The 16,290-nt window shown below is 34.9% G+C and overlaps 2 protein-coding genes across 5 annotated transcripts; one reads left to right on the top strand and one right to left on the bottom strand.

The window, feature by feature from the left end:
* Positions 1–710: 710 nt before the first annotated feature.
* Positions 711–4,954, top strand: LOC105169133 (basic helix-loop-helix (bHLH) DNA-binding superfamily protein). Of its 3 annotated transcripts, XM_088883966.1 has the most exons (5): positions 711–801; positions 998–1,031; positions 1,422–1,950; positions 2,499–2,858; positions 4,595–4,954. In XM_088883966.1, exons 3-5 carry the CDS (start codon positions 1,450–1,452, stop codon positions 4,667–4,669), a joined length of 936 nt encoding a protein of 311 aa, XP_088740092.1. In that variant the 5' UTR covers positions 711–801; positions 998–1,031; positions 1,422–1,449; the 3' UTR covers positions 4,670–4,954. The 3 variants fall into 3 exon arrangements, with proteins under 3 accessions (XP_088740092.1, XP_011087740.1, XP_088740091.1); XM_011089438.3 differs by lacking the exon at positions 711–801 and having other exon boundaries at positions 839–1,031; XM_088883965.1 differs by lacking the exon at positions 711–801 and having other exon boundaries at positions 839–1,950.
* A 450-nt stretch (positions 4,955–5,404) lies between these two features.
* On the bottom strand, positions 5,405–14,606 carry LOC105169132 (ARM repeat superfamily protein). Of its 2 annotated transcripts, XM_011089435.3 has the most exons (21): positions 14,173–14,601; positions 13,349–13,481; positions 12,427–12,563; positions 12,291–12,336; positions 11,269–11,481; positions 10,640–11,143; positions 10,416–10,550; positions 10,115–10,330; positions 9,950–10,039; positions 9,622–9,869; positions 9,438–9,526; positions 8,749–8,789; positions 8,439–8,469; positions 8,224–8,346; positions 7,900–8,117; positions 7,713–7,808; positions 7,510–7,622; positions 6,988–7,123; positions 6,802–6,906; positions 6,339–6,652; positions 5,405–5,673 (listed from the first exon to the last, which is right to left on the bottom strand). In XM_011089435.3, the coding sequence occupies exons 1-20, from the start codon at positions 14,445–14,447 to the stop codon at positions 6,452–6,454; spliced, it is 3,150 nt and encodes a 1,049-aa protein (XP_011087737.1). In that variant the 5' UTR covers positions 14,448–14,601; the 3' UTR covers positions 5,405–5,673; positions 6,339–6,451. The 2 variants fall into 2 exon arrangements, with proteins under 2 accessions (XP_011087737.1, XP_011087739.1); XM_011089437.3 differs by lacking the exons at positions 5,405–5,673; positions 6,339–6,652; positions 6,802–6,906 and having other exon boundaries at positions 7,092–7,123; positions 7,713–7,831; positions 7,963–8,117; positions 14,173–14,606.
* Between the last annotated feature and the right edge of the window lie 1,684 nt (positions 14,607–16,290).

Genomic DNA, 16,290 nt, shown 5'->3' on the forward strand with positions numbered 1-16,290 from the left:
CTATTTATTTAATGAAAATTACATTTACCTAAAAAAAAATTCCTCACATGGGCCACACGTAACCTTTAAAATTTGGAAATTTTTAATTATTCTAAAAAATTGGACCAAAATTGTGTTTTTACCTTTATATGTAGGGCAAATGAAATGAAGGAGTTGTACTTCAACATATATGGCAGTGTACTATATAAGAGTGTTGTACTATATATATACATGGGAATGGGAAAGCATCACCAATAAACAAATGCAGAGGGCCACCTATATGTATATGTAGCTGTTACACAGATTGAAAATTAGGTGTAATTAATGTATCATTTAATTCTGTACTATTTGTGATTAATTATAAATTAGACTTTGCTAATTAACTCCAGCCAGAGAATTAATTAAAAAGTTCAGCAGAAAATGAAATTAATTAATTTAATTAGTACTATATTAATTATATATTTTGCATGTAAATATATAATTAATTAATCAATCCAGCCCACAAACTTAATTAAAAATTTTAACTAATCTTCTCATTATCCACTTTACAATTGACTTTTTTTAATTTAATTTCATGCGTTGAGAAAATCATACCTGATTCATATATATATATAATAGTAAAGATTGTGACAAAGGGATTATGAATATTTTAATTTGACCTCTTAAAATTAAACTCTTTACATACATAATTAAAATATCCTAATTAATTCTCATCTATTTTTTCTTTACATCATCACTGCAGCAGCTACTTTGTCTCATCATCATCATATGTAGAGATTGAATCAGTGCTGTCTGTACAACTTCACAAACACACACACAGTGGTATGTGTTATATATGTATATATAGCAGCCACCCCCACCCCAAAAAGTTTATCCCATTCTTGGGGACTTACAAATCTTGATTGTCTGAAAACCCTTTCTGATCTTCTTTTATTATGATTTTATCACTTTGTCTGATATTAATCTTGATTGTCTATAATTCTTACATATTGTGTGGTGTGCTTCAACTGTGCTGCAGCTGGCTCCTTTTATCCATAGAAACCTTGTACAAGGTTAGTCATATATCTTAATTTGTCTCTCCTTCCATACATACATGCATATTGTTGAAAACTGATGATTGATGAATCTCATGAGTTGTGTCAAAAACTCATCAATTTCTTTGCCATCAATTGTTCTTGTGATTAAGCATTTTGTGGAAAACTAGGGTTTCATCAAGTTTTGTGGACCACCCAATCACCCGAGATTCCCGGATCCTACATTCATACATACATGCATGCCATGTCAATTTAGAAGTAACTCAAACCATTAAGGCAAAAGTACAACAACCTAGCTAGTGGTACTACACTACTAGTTGTTGTTGTTGTTGTTGTACTAAAGGGACATCATCAATTTAGTACTAATACATACCTTAATTTTTTCTCTTTTCCATGTCCTTGTACAAGTTACCTGTCTGTACATTAGTGTGAAAATATGCCTAGTACTTCACCCATCGCTGATCCCCTCAACGACATCGAGAGCCCCGAATTCTTGAGCCCATTCGATGATTCTTGGCCGCTCTATCAAGAAATACTGAGACAAACTTGGGCCCCAGCTGATCGTGATGAGACCGTTAACACGGAGATTCACAGTAATCGAATGGATCATGAGGCCGCCACCATGATCATGAATTCAGCAGATGTAGTTGATCATGTTGATGAGCAACAGCCTATATTGGACAAAGGGTTGGAATTGATGAAGATTAGATGCAACCCTAAGAACTCGAAAACAAGGAGATCAAGAAGCTGCAAATTAATTAGAAATAACAACGAGAGGAGTACTACTGCAGGCATGGAACAAAGTGCAGAAGAAGGGCCATCCGACGTGGTCGCCAAGAAGCTGGACCATAATGCCAAGGAGAGGATCCGAAGGATGAAGCTCAATGCATCTTATCTTGCTCTCCGTTCCTTGCTGCCCGATTCAAGAAGATCGAAGGTAACTAATTAAATCAATTCAACACCACACCATACATATATATAATTCCTGTAAGTACGTACTATTATACAGTAGTTCAGGTTATCTTGAATTTGATCGTTTCTATTTTTTCTTAGTTTATGACAATTTAGGACGTCCCATTTCGTTTATCAGACGTCTCACAATTAGGAAACAGCACGTGCATGTCACGAATTCCGTTTAAAGTACTCTTAATGGGAACTTGTTGTTTTAATTCCGTTATAAATCTAACAGAATTAAGACTTGGGACAAGAATTGCAACTTTTTTGAAGTTATGGAATAAGTACATTGAGGGGAACTATGAGGCTGTTTCCATCAGAAATTTAATGGAATTATTAATACTTGAGACTTGAAAATATCTTGGAGTATGAAATGCAATGTGGTGAGTGAAACATAGGACTCAAATCGCAAAGAGACACTAACTTGTGGAACATAAAATGCAAAGAGACGCAAACTTGTGGAACAAACGCAGCGTTTTGATACTGCTAGATATAACAACTTAGGGTCATATATATATATATATGTTGCAGAAGAGATGGAGTGCACCAGCCATAGTTGAGAGAGTGGTGAAGTACATCCCGGAGCTGGAAAACGAGGTGGAAGCACTGAGATCCAAGAAGGACAACATTGTGCAGCAATCATCAACTTCAAAGAAGAAGATTGCAAGTGCAGAACACCAAAATCTCACGGTTTGTGTGAACAAAATTAATCAAGAAGAAGCAGTTGTTCAAGTTTGCATGGGTAGTCGAGAAGATGATGAAGATGGAGAAGTAGTGGGATTCACAAATCTATTGCAAGCGGTGGAAGATGATGAGGGCATTTGCAATATCAAGAGTGCTTCCACAGTTGATGTATGTGAGAGCAGAATCTGCTGCCATTTACACATCCAGGTCACTTTTCAGTTTTGTTTATTAGTAATTTCATTCTTGATTTTAGTTAACTGGATTAATTATGATTTCATGTGTGTGCATATATAAGCATATATCATAAATAAAGACTAAAATTAATACTCATTGCATATGATTATATATATATATATATATAATTATGGAAAAATTCAATATCTTATTGTCTGATTTTGAATTTACAACTGAGAATTATATATAACTAAAAAATAACACATTTAGCCTGATCAGATGTTGCGAGAAAATGTTAAATTTACTGAAAATTACATATGTTTGGCATGTTGCCTCTTTGATTTGGGGATTTTGAAAATTTTTCTACCAGAATTGCTGATGTAGTATTTTTGCCATAGAAACATTTGAACTAAATATGGTGCCTCTTGTGGTTATGAGATCAAAATTACATTTTGCTCTATGTAGTATGTGAACTTTGATTCGGAGTGTTACATAAATTACTAAGGATAACATATAAGTGAACAATAAAAAGTTAGATAGAGCACACAACATATTTATAAATAAATAAATGAACATTAGAAGTATATTTGATGGCGCTAGAGTTATAATTAATTTGAATTTAATAAATGTTGGTGATGTGAACGATTTATATAAAGTTTTTCTCGAAATTGAGATTTAAGGGGAAATAATCAAAATATTTTTGGTTTCAATTTTGCTTCATTTTCGAGATAGGCCAAAACATGGATAATGTTTGCCTTGATTTATTTTGAAAGTTTTGATGGTGTTTTGAGATGTTTTGAGATAGTGTCTCTTTTGTTTTTTGTCAAAATAAGTTTACACTAATTATAGGCCCTACAAATAAAAAAAATTATATACGTACTCATACATATAAATAAATATATATAAAAGAGATATGATTTAACAATGAATAGGAGTTTTTGTCTTCTATTAAACAACATAAAACATATCATATTCATTTTATATTATCTCCAAAAACAAATCCAAGCATACGCACTATCTCTAACACATACTTATTTATCTTTGTTTTTGTCTCTCTATCTCCACAATACACATCAAAATAAGTTAAAAATAAAACCAAACATAGTGAATATTTTTTGTCTCATAAGTTAGGTTTTGTTTTACTTTTGGTCATATTCATTACTGGATTAGCACTTTTAGTCCCGTAACTTATAAAAATTAGCACTTTTGATCCTAATCCACTTTTTTGTCTACAATTTAACGGTGTAGCGCACATGCCTAGCATGTAATCTTTAAGTATTTTTTACTATATAGAGTATTGGTTTAATTTCTAGCTTAGGACCATTTTTTGGGAAAAATACGACTGCATTTAAGGGGAAAAAATAAGTCTCGAAGGAAATTACAACAAAAAAAGCTGATTTTTCTCTTCTTTCATAAAAATTAAATTCTCTCTCCCATATTTCTATAAGTTGAACCAAAGTAGAATCAACACAAAAAATCATGTTTCCACAAGTGAATCAAGTAGGCCAAATGAAACACTCATATGCTACTACTATTGAAAAAATGGTCAATTTTTCCTCCAATTAAAAATATTTAACAACAACGTATTAGGCATGTGGCCTACATTGTTAAATTATAAATAAAAAAATACATAAGGACCAAAAGTGCTAATGCTTTTAAATTATGGGACTAAAAATGTTAATCTTGTAAACAATCAAACCAAAAATGACATGAGTCTAAATTTAGCAGAACAACTTGTAATCTCTCATAAGTTCCATGATTTTCTACAGGTAAACCAAAGTTCCTCTGAAGCTGAGGGCTACATTGAGGAACTGAAGGACAAGATCATTTCTCGGCTCATATGATCCTCTTATCCACACATCTACTTCGGGGTTCTTCAAAGTTTTCCTTTTTCTTTTTCTTTTAGTAATTAGACGGGGTGATAAATTAATATATTGTGTCCTGCAAGTGACAAAATATACAAAAAAGACTAGATTAATCCACAGGCGAGCTGCAAAGGAAGCTCCCACCCAAAATTTTGAAAAGATTTAAATCTCGCGAGTATTTATCTACTTCTGCAATAGTCATTTATTTTAATAATTTTTGTTGTATTAATTTATTATATTATATCCAGATGGGATTTTGTGGTACATCTCAACTCAGAAAAGTAAAAAGAGGTATGAATTTGCTTTTGGTATTAACCTGGAAAACCAATTTTCCCTGGGTCAAGAATCTACAGACAAAAGGCCTATGCTTTCTACTACTAAGGGAACTTGTATCCAATCCGAAAAGTCAGCAACCATCACCTACCGATAAAATATAACACAACAGACAAAAGACCACCAAAATTTTGCATCAATCCTTCCCCGAGAAACCTGACTATTGGAAAGACTGAATCCCATCAGGCGCCAGTAAATTAGACTGGAAATGCCAACCAGAAGTGTGGATAAAATTGTACTGGGAGACAAAAGAATCATACGATACACAGCTGCACCAGTCAATTGCAGAACAGCAAAAACAGACTTTTCCCAAGTTCGTTAATAGCTATTGGATATGTATATATATGATGCTATCATGTTAATTTTAATAACACCTTGAGATAACAAGAAAATATCCAATAAGCAAAACCAAATATACACACTCGATTGTGTATGTGATAAATATTATAGCATAAAAACACCCACTACATTCCTTCTAAGCTATTTGGGCTGACTTGTGAAGTAATAAATGAATAGCAGCAAACAAGCCTTACAAACATTCAAAGAATAAGATAGATAAATACCAAAGAATACACACCAAAATTGAGGGAACGCTACATCCCCAAACTGGAAAACCGGAGACAGCAGCAGAGAGGAACCAAAAGTAAAACCTGCGAGAAGAAAATTAAGACATGATCAACTTTCAGAAATTACAAATTATGATATAAGTATAATTTGAGATTATTGCAACAAAAATGTTGCCCAATTCAAATCTTCCTGGTTATTATATCGGATACATGCCAGGGTAGTTGGGTATGGAAGCTGGTTTTCAGTTGAGGTCATAAGCAGGACAAGATAACACAATTTACGGACCTGACCCTTGTGAGAACTTACAGGAATTGAGGTCATAAGAAAGACTTCGTTTGTGTAAACTAATGAGAGGGAACAAAACTATGAACTGGCCATAAAATAGGCAAAATAGAACAAGATTTTCCACAACATATCACGTTAAAGTTGTAGAGGAAATCAACTACTGAACATGCAATATGGTGAACCCAATCAGGAACCAAACAAATACAGTGATATTGCACGACAATTTTAAGATAAATAGTCCCATTAAGTTAACTATGGGATAACAATTAAGGAAGCAGTCAAAGGTTTACAAACAAAGTAAGAAATGATAACAATGAGGTTAACAATTCCCAAGAATAGTATCCTCAAAGTTCAGGACACCAAAGCTCTCAAAATGTTTGTTGGTATGCATGCACATAAACTAAGATGCATTTCCTCGATGTAATTCAAAAATATGCATTATATCAACTAATAAATTCCATACCTCGCTTTCCAAACTAATTCTCGCAATCATCCCATTTAATGGGATTAACAACATTGGAGACCGACCAGAAGGAGCATAAAACCAAGTACGAATTCCACAGGGTTGCATATGTCTCAACTCTTAGGTGCAATTGCTGCTAGAGCATTGGCATGTGCAGGTGGAAGGTTGCCCAAAAGAGGCTGCATTTGATGACCATAAAGTGATATCAGGTGAGAGAATGCTCTGCCTATATGCACCTTAACTTCAGGAGTTTCAACGGGTGACACAGCGACTTGCGCAAATATATTAACCAGCTGTGGGACCAAAGACAGTATCTGCAAATCCAGAAAGCAAATCACCCCAAAGTTGGAAGGAATATAATGCCTCAAGATACTAACTATTTTCAAAGATTAAGATAACTACAGAATACACAGTCCCAAGTGAACATGAATAAAGAAACTTTGGCCCAAAATGATGCAAGTACCTGAGCATTAGATGATAAAACTAGATTACATATGCATCCATATACTGATGTAGATTCTTCGTAATCCTCTTTCAATGGAAGCACTTGCAGCAAAACAGGTAGCACCTGCCAAATAGAGTGAGTCAACCTACTACAACGACAAAATAGAAAGATAAAACTTAGTGCATGATAAACTAGAATACCAACCTGGTTAAGTGGAATGGACTCTGGGTGAGCCATTATCATCCTTGCCACTGCACCAGCGGCATTGTCCCTCACCGCATTATCTGGCTCAGATTCCCCAAATAATGGATAAAGGCGAGGTAAAACATCAGCATAGTATCTATTTTAAATATAAGGAGCACAAGCAATCTTAGAGAGAGAACAAAAGAGAATAAATCAATCTTGGAGCGGCCAAGAAGGTAAGACTAAGACGAAGTGTCAGTCGATTTGAAGCGTACCCAGCAAAAGACACAACCCTGAGAGTATAGATGTATAGGGACGTGGCTAAATACAAATAGATAATGATCTACTGTGTCACTTAGATAGGAACAGATTGAAAATCCAATCCAAAACCTTAAATTTTGTTTTAATAGAGTTGTGATCATGTAACACAGATACTTCATTTAATTAAAAACTCAACATTTATCAGTACTGCATTAAAATTTTCTGCATGCATATTGCAAAAATAACAGAACCAAATGAGCGTTTTGACATATAGAAGGATACTTCAGAACTGAGTTGCCACCATTTTTGCACAGCTCACCCACACAAAATGCAGCATTTCTTCGATTGGTTGCCTCAGGGGATCCTAATTCTTTGAGTACAAGATGCATCACAGCCTGAAACATAGGAGCCAGTCTCTAGCAAATGAATTTCAGATCAAAATGAGAAAAATAAAGAGAAGCATTGCTTTTTTCCTAAAAGCTTACATCAACATAGCCAGCAATTGGAGCACCCATATGCTGAGCAACTTCTGCAAGGGTTGCAACAACCATTGTCCTGTCTTGTGGTGGGCGTGATTGTTTCTGTAATAGCCAATTCCAGGGACCTTTAAAAATAAACAAAATGCAAGCAGGGATTTACTTCACATAGTGGCTTGAGCAGCAGATTACTAACCGCAAATTTCATCAGAGGCTCAAACAGCTTTGAGAATATTGGAGCGAATTGGGCACCCATTACCTTTGCAAATGCTGGAAGGAGGTCAGACACTGCGTCCATGAGCACTTCATCATGCTCCTTATCATCGTCATCTATCTCACTGTCCGATTCTATCAACTGACAACTAGATTCCTCTCTAAGCAGTACCAAAGTGGCTTCAACAAGGCGAGGCATGTCTGAAGTTGAAATGCAGAGAAAAGTAAAAGCACCTTATAAGTTTCTTCAGACCGGAATACATGTTCAACAAGACATAAAAACGATAAAATCATGTTGACAACATACAAGGCTCAACAGCCATATATCCAAAATCATTGGTGATGTCGGCAATGCTCATGCAGGCTTGAGCAACAACTTCCTTGTCATCATCTTCAGACATTGTCTTTATATAAATATTCATCACAGTATCTGTAGATGAAGAAACAAAAACAAATTTCCTCTTAAGTTTAGCATAGACATATCGTGAATTTATAAGTGGTGACTGGAATAACTATTCTCACCAAGAACCTCTTTAATCTTTGTAATTCCTTCCTGCAAAAACAATTCAATTCATTATCCTCTAATAAAATCTACAATGGAGATTTGCCCAAGACGAAATGAAATTATTGAACCTCTGAAACTGGAAACTGATTAGACGATTAAAATAGAAGCAACACGAAAAAGTAACTCATCAGTCAAACATAAATATAGGTTGCATTATACATTACAACAATCAGAGCATGAAAAAACTTGTTCATCCATCAAAAGCCCATTTTCTACATAGATAAGTGAAAAATGAAAGTACGCTTAGAATAGTTCTTCAGCACTCACATTATGATTCTGGAAAACTGCTCGTATGGCTGTCAAAATATCTGGCAATCACAAATAACTAAGTAAGCCCAACAATTCCATAATAGCAGACACTCGTTGGACAGTTAATTATATCAGAGCATCAATAAAAGAACGGTTTCTAAAAAGCAAGAGAATAATAAAGCTTAGACACAGGAATAAGATATCCTGAAGAAGCTCAAGTACCATTTATGAAAATCACAATCGAATACAACTCTATAGTCCAAACCTGAATAAAAAAGCAAACATAATTGACTGTCCAAAATCTGGAAGATCTGAACAGATAAAGCCACAAATTCTAATAGGAACCTATTGCAACTAAAAAAATATCACATTATTGTCACAGTCAGACTGTCGTGAACAGATATTTCACATGAAACTGACAGTGTTATTACAACAGAAAATATTAAAAAAAAAATGTGCCTGCAATCTTCAAGTTCAAGGAGATTTGCATAAAGGCATGATCTGGTGTTAAGCATCCAATTGTCAGCATATGCAACTCTGGTGCATTTTCACAAATATAAAAAACTGCAAGCAGTTGAATATGCAGCAAAATAAACATACCAAAAATCAAAACTGCAGACAGAGGTGTCAAGCATGAAACTCAACCAAACCCATATAGAATCATTATCTGCATGACTGACAATTACATTACAAGTACTGTCACTTACATTTCAGTGAAATTATAGCCTGAAGACGAACATCCTCGTGAAAGTATGTCGAGTGCCTAACTAGAATCTTCAGAGTCTCCTCTATGTACCTTAAGTTCAAATTAAGGCAACCAACTATGATGAATGTTAATATCTTGCAGCCAATACATACCTAACTACATGCAGAACAAATCACAAAGGATACGGTGCGTAGGAGCTCTTTGTGTGCAGAGCAAATAAGCCAAGGGCTTGAGTAGCAGCTGCTTTTTCATCCAAAACACCTGTTCTTACACTAATATTACGAACTCTTGGTTCATCATGTGCTTCGTCATCAGATGAGACACCACCAAAACCATTGACATTTTCATCCTCATCAGAATCATCAATATCCACAGCAGAGCCATCATCAAGGTTGCAGGACGAAAAGGCCAGAGGAACTACATGTGGAAGGTACTGTTTCAACATGCAATACATATTTTTAGATATTAGATCTCTATGCACATGAAGGTCAGATGCATGGAAAAAGAAAATACCTGAGTGAACCCATCTTCTAAAAGTTCGGCCACATTGCTGAAGAATCCATGAGTGTACTCTCGAAGCTCACTAAACTCCAACACAAAACCCTGAGATAGCAAATGCCTTAATAAAAGAATCCAAGTTGATAATTTCTAGTTAGTAGAAAGTGATAGAGATAATACAGATATTGCAGCTTCGACGAAGGCAGGCAAAATTGGTTCCATTCTTAACCTCCCAACAGACATTGCAACTATTCCCGCCAACTCGGTAGCCCTTGCTCGTGACCGAAGGTCCTCATCATTAGTAAGTACCATAAAGATTTTCATCAACTCGAGAACCCTTTCAGCATATGGAACAAAAGCTTGTTCTGCAGCAGATGCCACTGAACCGATTGCAGACTAAAATAACAGCAAGCCAAAATGTTGATAATGATGACAACTTTACCAATTTGGAACACTAATTGCAAATGCACAAGTACCGTACCATGCACGTCTCCTGCAAATTACGTGGGCTACTTTGGAGGGCGCCAAGTAGTTTTCCCATCAAAGGATCTAGAAAAGGAAGAATTTCTTCACCCATGTTCTCACAAAATGCTGCCAATGCATAATAAGACTTCTCCTGTGAAATAAAAAAAAAGGAACCTATTGTGATATTTAAGTAGATAGAGCATGGAATTAGACCTGTTGAAATTTGTATCATGTGTTTACCTTGACTTCATCAGATGTATCCTCTAGAGCATTCAAAATACATGGAAGAACACTTTCATGGTGAGATACAATTTCAGGCTGTAGATGCTCAGCGAATTGACCAAGAGCAAAGGACGCAGCCCCTCGTACCATTTGTTCAGGATCTCTAAGAGCCCCCAAAGTAATATGAAGAACAGGTTCCAGTTTGTCTTTCATCAACTCCAAACAACCCTCCGAAATAACACCTAAAGCTGTAACTGAAGCTTCCCTGAACTTCGGATTGGCATTCTGACTGCTTAAGGAAGCAAATTCAAAAACAGGCGGAAATACTTGCTTTGGCAGATTCAAAGCCATCGTATCAATAACTTCTGCAGCAGCTCGGTCAGGTGCAAGATCATCATCCTCATCCCGGTTAGTTGATTCTGCAAGTAAAGGGCACATAATTTGCAGGATCGGTCCAACCAGCTTATACTTTTTGAGCGAACTTGATTTATATTTTGCAAGCCATGAAATTATTTGAATCGCCTAACATGGAAGAAGCAAGCAAGATGTCAGGCATAAACACTTCTATAAGAAACAAAAAAATAAGCATGGCCCCAGTGAGTAGAATAGTAAAATTGGTTAAAACTATCACAGATGCTGCTGGTGACCTGATGGCGTGTATTAGATTCCAGATTCGGACTAGCACAAACTTCAAGAGAAAATTGAACTATGGCTTTTACAGACTCCCCAAGAAGAGGAGCAGGGGACTCGATTAACTCATCAAATATCTCGAAGGCAATGACAGCAACATCCTCTTCACCAGAAGCAAGGCATTGCCTCGATACATTCAAAATGCTGGGAATAAACTCTCTGAACTTGATCTGTAAATACGAACATCAGCCATAAGAAGTCATCTAGGACAATATCTCAAAGAAAGTATGTGACCACTGACTACACAGGCCAGGCCAGCTAATCACCCAGTACAACTAGCCATTTTGGATCATATCTTTGTTAGTGGATATGTGGCAAAAACAAGCAAATCATGCTTCTGTTTTGCCAAAACAATAATGTCCAGTGATCGTATTAATATGGTCAGAAGCCTGAAGCAAAATTTGAAACCATACCAACGGACAGTAACAGATAAATAGAACTTCTAATTCTTATGAAAATTAAACTGTTACGAGAACACATTGAAGACTCTAAAATAGAAAACCATTTGGGATCTAACTAAGCTTTGTGACCGCAATTATTTTCTCTCTTTAGAGGATGTTGAAATGCTTGGTCTGTGATTTGGGATTCCAGAGTTAAAATAGAGAACTAGATCTCGTTTATGGTGATACACGACTAATGTATGCCATATATTACATACTACTCAAACTAGAGAAAATCAAGCGCACAAGCCAACCAAATAGAAGTAGCACCAAAAGATAGAAAGGAGCAACTAAATCACAAAAGTTCTCTAAAAGGAGTGCCAGAGCTTGCATTCATTACATGTTACACAAGGGTTCTACAAGTCTCTCTAGTTACCAGCCATGCTTCCAATTGGCATGACCACCATGAAAATGATGACTAAAATCATTGATTATGTACCAAATTCTAGCTTATTGCCCCTTTTTCCATAACATGCAGTTGTTAGTTTGTACTACAATTAAATCTATAAACGTTCAACAGTGAGAAAATAGTAACTCACTACTTCTGCCTCGTCATGAGTGAACTCTAGAAAAGAACCAACTGCCCTGTTACACCAAAAAGCAGATGGGTAAGCACCTTGCTCAGTTATTTAAAAGAATTAACATTGTCAGAAAACACTTGAGGCAAAACATTACTTGAGAGCAGCAACTCTAACACGATTACTGGTCTCATCTTGTAGGCACTTCAGTAGCAGAGATTGCAAATCTGCAAAGTACGGCCGAAATGAATTCCCAATAGTTTCTGTCAATGAGCTGAAGAGTATCAATGCCACCTAAGAACAAACAATTCTTTAGCTTGTTACAGTTGGCAAGCATATGAAGATAAAGATAAAAAACACAGCAAAAAATGAGAACGCTAGATTAGGCGCACAAGCTCATCAAAAATCGAAGTTCAAAGGCATGTAAATCTATTTAAAAACGTGGATCAAGGAGTTGTTGCGTCAACACATATGGGCACATTCTCAATAAATGCAGGGAAGTGATGGTAGAGATCTATGTCGAAGTGTTAAAAGCATAAGAAGTTTGATCAACTTCAGACAGTCTCCAATGAAGATGAAGAAAGCATTTTGGCTCGCGTCATAATGTCTTTACTTAGGAGAAGTGCAGGGAGAAATAGAATCACCAATCAGCAAAAAGGAAAAGGAAATGACAGTCTGAGAAGTTGCAAAACCTGTTAATCATAATGGTAAAAGAATGGAAGAATACATTCTCAGAAGTATTAGGAACAGGAAAGTGCTGCATGAAAATGAGCCAATTTTGTGCTTTCAATCTGAACTGATGTAATGTCACTCCTTTAGTGCGTAAATACTGTTACATATGATTTCTATACAATCTTCACATCTTGTTTTATGCAGTGGGTATAGCTTGAACAAGGTTTTCACACTGTTGGATTGACTTCCAAGAGAACAATTATCTCTTAAAAAAGTACTAAAGGAAACATTCAGTTGGACAGTTAATGGGTAACCCAACCAAAAACTACTAAACATGAAAATAGCTCAAAACGAATAAAGGAGTTTAGAAGGACTTCTGCTTGATAACCAGAGAGTTTATGACTTACTTCTCTATGCTCTTCTTGTGCGCTTTGACTACATTGGAATAGAAATGGCAACAAATCAGGCCATTCTCCAGCCGGGACAGCATATTTTGCGATGATACTAACCACATTTGCACTAGCTCGCCTCACCGGAGGACTGTCAAAATGGTAAGACATGAATCATTCTCATTATCATAACCCAAACCAAGAAAATAGTGCCAGACAGTAACACCGCATACAATCTAACTTGAAGCACAAATGGTTTCACAAAAGCATCAGAACTCCGAGACTTTGAAGGAATACAGGAAATGTACAAACTTTTTCCACCAATCTACTATGATTTGAATTGGTTGATAGACATAGCCACCATTATTTTATTTTTTTTAAATAAAAATTCTTTGTTAGATTGACATTGCAAGAGGCCAGATATGACATAGGGTCAATAACTGAAAGAGGCCAGATAGACCAGGGTCATTGCAAGCTACTGAAAACGAAAACTGCTCAAACAAATACTCAAAAAATGATGAGTTGCAAAGTTCCTAGGGAGGAAAACCATTAAGAAATTAACAAAGGAGAGGAACCGCCTCTCGAGCATGAAAACCGGGCTTTAGAGCAAACTTTAACAAAACGTTCAAAATTCAGAAGGAACCAATTCCAAATAGGCTAATTATAATTATCTTTCAACCGGAATACTTTTTTTTTTTTTTTTTTTTGGGGGGGGGGGGGGGGTGTCCGTCCAACACTCTGACATGGTAGCTAACTAACGAACCAGCAGAAATTTCTTCAAAGAATATAAACTACACAGTGAAATTGGCACCGAAACACTAAAATATTAGCGAAAGCCGAACCTGTGTTCCACAGTAATACTTTCAATGAGTGACTGTTTGACTAGCTGGCGGAGCTGCGGTGATAACTTTCCCCAGTGCCCGGTGATCTTCTTCCGGAGGAGAACAGCGGCGAGTTGGCGGACATTCGGGGTCTTGGCTGTGCGGAGGTGGTGTATTAGGGAAGGCACCACCTGTGGATCCTTCGCCAACCGCTTAATTTGATCCTCCGCCTGCCGCCGAGCGTCGTTGTCCGGCATCAGGAATTGAATCAACAAAAGCTCCAGCGACTGCGCCATTTGCACACTCCGCTGAGTGAAAGGAAGAGGTTGAGGATGGTAGACAGAGAAAGTGAGAAACCCTAGGAGGTAGAATCTTGTTTGCTTTATATACAAGGAAGAGGCAGACGGCGGTGGGGGTGTTTTACTGAGAAGTGGGGGCAAAGCCGTGGGGTAGTAGTTTCGTTGGGGCGGGTTAGCCCTGTCAATGGGCAGCTATCCACAGGCACGCGCTTTTCGCGTGATGTCTTTTTCTTATTAATGGGAATGATTACGCATTTTTTGGTAAATAGCACTTCTTCATCTCAACATAATTAAAATTTTAATCGAGTCGAATGTATTATTATTAATTTTATATAAATTATTATTGAATTTTAAAAATACATTTGAATTGAATATGTTTGAATGAATATTAATTATATTATATAGTTTAAATAATTTGATATTTTTATTTTATGATCGAATCGAAATCGAGTGAAATTTGAAATCTATCAAACAAAAAATTAAATTTAAATCTCATGATTATATTAGCTATACAATTTTTACTGTGTATCATATTTACTTTTAAACCAAAAAAAAAATAATGTTAATAATTAACTTTTTTCTTTTGCTAATTTAAATGCGAGGAAATATAGAGCAGTAAAAAAAATATTTAAAAGTATTTTTTTCTTATAACTTTGTACTTATACATTGTAATTTGTATGACTAGTGTGAGTCTAAATTTTTAAAAATATTATACAAAAAATATATATGTACATATAAATTTATTACTGTTAATAAATAGTATAACATCACACTTAATTTAAATTTATAGATAAAAATAATCAAACTCGATATATCAATAACTTGATTACTTCACTAGCAACAAAAACGAAAAATTGCATATGGTTCCCCTTGTGAAATGAAAAAATTGTTACATATTTACCCGTGTTAACTTAATAGTAAAAAAAGTGCATATTTAATTATAAACCTTGCAAAAAATACTCTTTCTGTATATGTAAAAAAAAAATGGAGAGTTATCTACACGCGCATGACATGCAAATGGGATAACTTTTTTTGACGCATTTTCAGCTTTTATCCTTTTTGAATTGACAAAATTATCTCTATTATTATTATTTTTTTATTAATTTTTTATATTTGTTATATTTTGTTGAAAAAGTATGTGATAAAAAATACAATATTCATCAATATATATGTAAAAAGAACTATAACATCAAATGCAATTATCATACATATTTTACATGTGATTTAATATTACTTATAAGTTTTTAAAATCAAAATACATTATTTTATTTCTAAAATAATTTTAGTTAATTTATTTTTTGTATTGGATATTTTTTAAAAATATATTATCCCTAATTGGCTTTTCTCTTGTTAAATTTTGTCTTTTAATTTGTCTGTTTAGTCTAATTTCATTGCATAAATTTAATCCTTCCTGGATGCAGGTTCCAATTAGCTTCAAAGGTATACTAGGAACCTTTGATAATGAAATAATAAAATTTGAATTTATCACCCAACCAATAAACATGATTATAAATGAAATAAAAGATTTAATAATATCTAAGACCAACCAAATATGCTTTATCAAGAAATAAATAAATTTATTACAAATAAATGAACTACTTAAAAATCATAATTACAAAGAAAGATTAAAATGATCCAAAATAAATTTGAACTATAAATATGTGATGAACATCCCAATGCATTCTGGCATAGGAAGAAATATATTGTCAGCCCTCCCTATAAAAGTGAATTTTTGGAAGCAAATATCCCTACTAAGGTTTTTAATTTAAAACCTATAAGAGACCTAAAAAAGTTACTGAATCAAAAATTTAAAACTCTTCAATTAAATACTCTAAATAAT

Source organism: Sesamum indicum, linkage group LG8, assembly GCF_026168435.1.
Source record: "Sesamum indicum cultivar Baizhima isolate 11 linkage group LG8, ASM2616843v1, whole genome shotgun sequence".
Taxonomy (NCBI): Eukaryota; Viridiplantae; Streptophyta; class Magnoliopsida; order Lamiales; family Pedaliaceae; genus Sesamum; species Sesamum indicum.

What these genes read in the sequence shown, in the direction of transcription:
- LOC105169133 (XM_088883966.1), top strand. Translation starts at nt 1,450, where the DNA reads ATGCCTAGTACTTCACCCATCGCTGATCCCCTCAACGACATCGAGAGC. An exon ending in CCGATTCAAGAAGATCGAAG is followed by an intron (nt 1,951 to 2,498) that starts GTAACTAATTAA and finishes TATATGTTGCAG; the next exon opens with AAGAGATGGAGTGCACCAGC. An exon ending in GCTGCCATTTACACATCCAG is followed by an intron (nt 2,859 to 4,594) that starts GTCACTTTTCAG and finishes GATTTTCTACAG; the next exon opens with GTAAACCAAAGTTCCTCTGA.
- LOC105169132 (XM_011089435.3), bottom strand. Translation starts at nt 14,447, where the DNA reads ATGGCGCAGTCGCTGGAGCTTTTGTTGATTCAATTCCTGATGCCGGAC. An exon ending in TAGAAGATGGGTTCACTCAG is followed by an intron (nt 9,870 to 9,949) that starts GTATTTTCTTTT and finishes ATGTTGAAACAG; the next exon opens with TACCTTCCACATGTAGTTCC. An exon ending in GGTGGCAACTCAGTTCTGAA is followed by an intron (nt 7,124 to 7,509) that starts GTATCCTTCTAT and finishes TATTTAAAATAG; the next exon opens with ATACTATGCTGATGTTTTAC.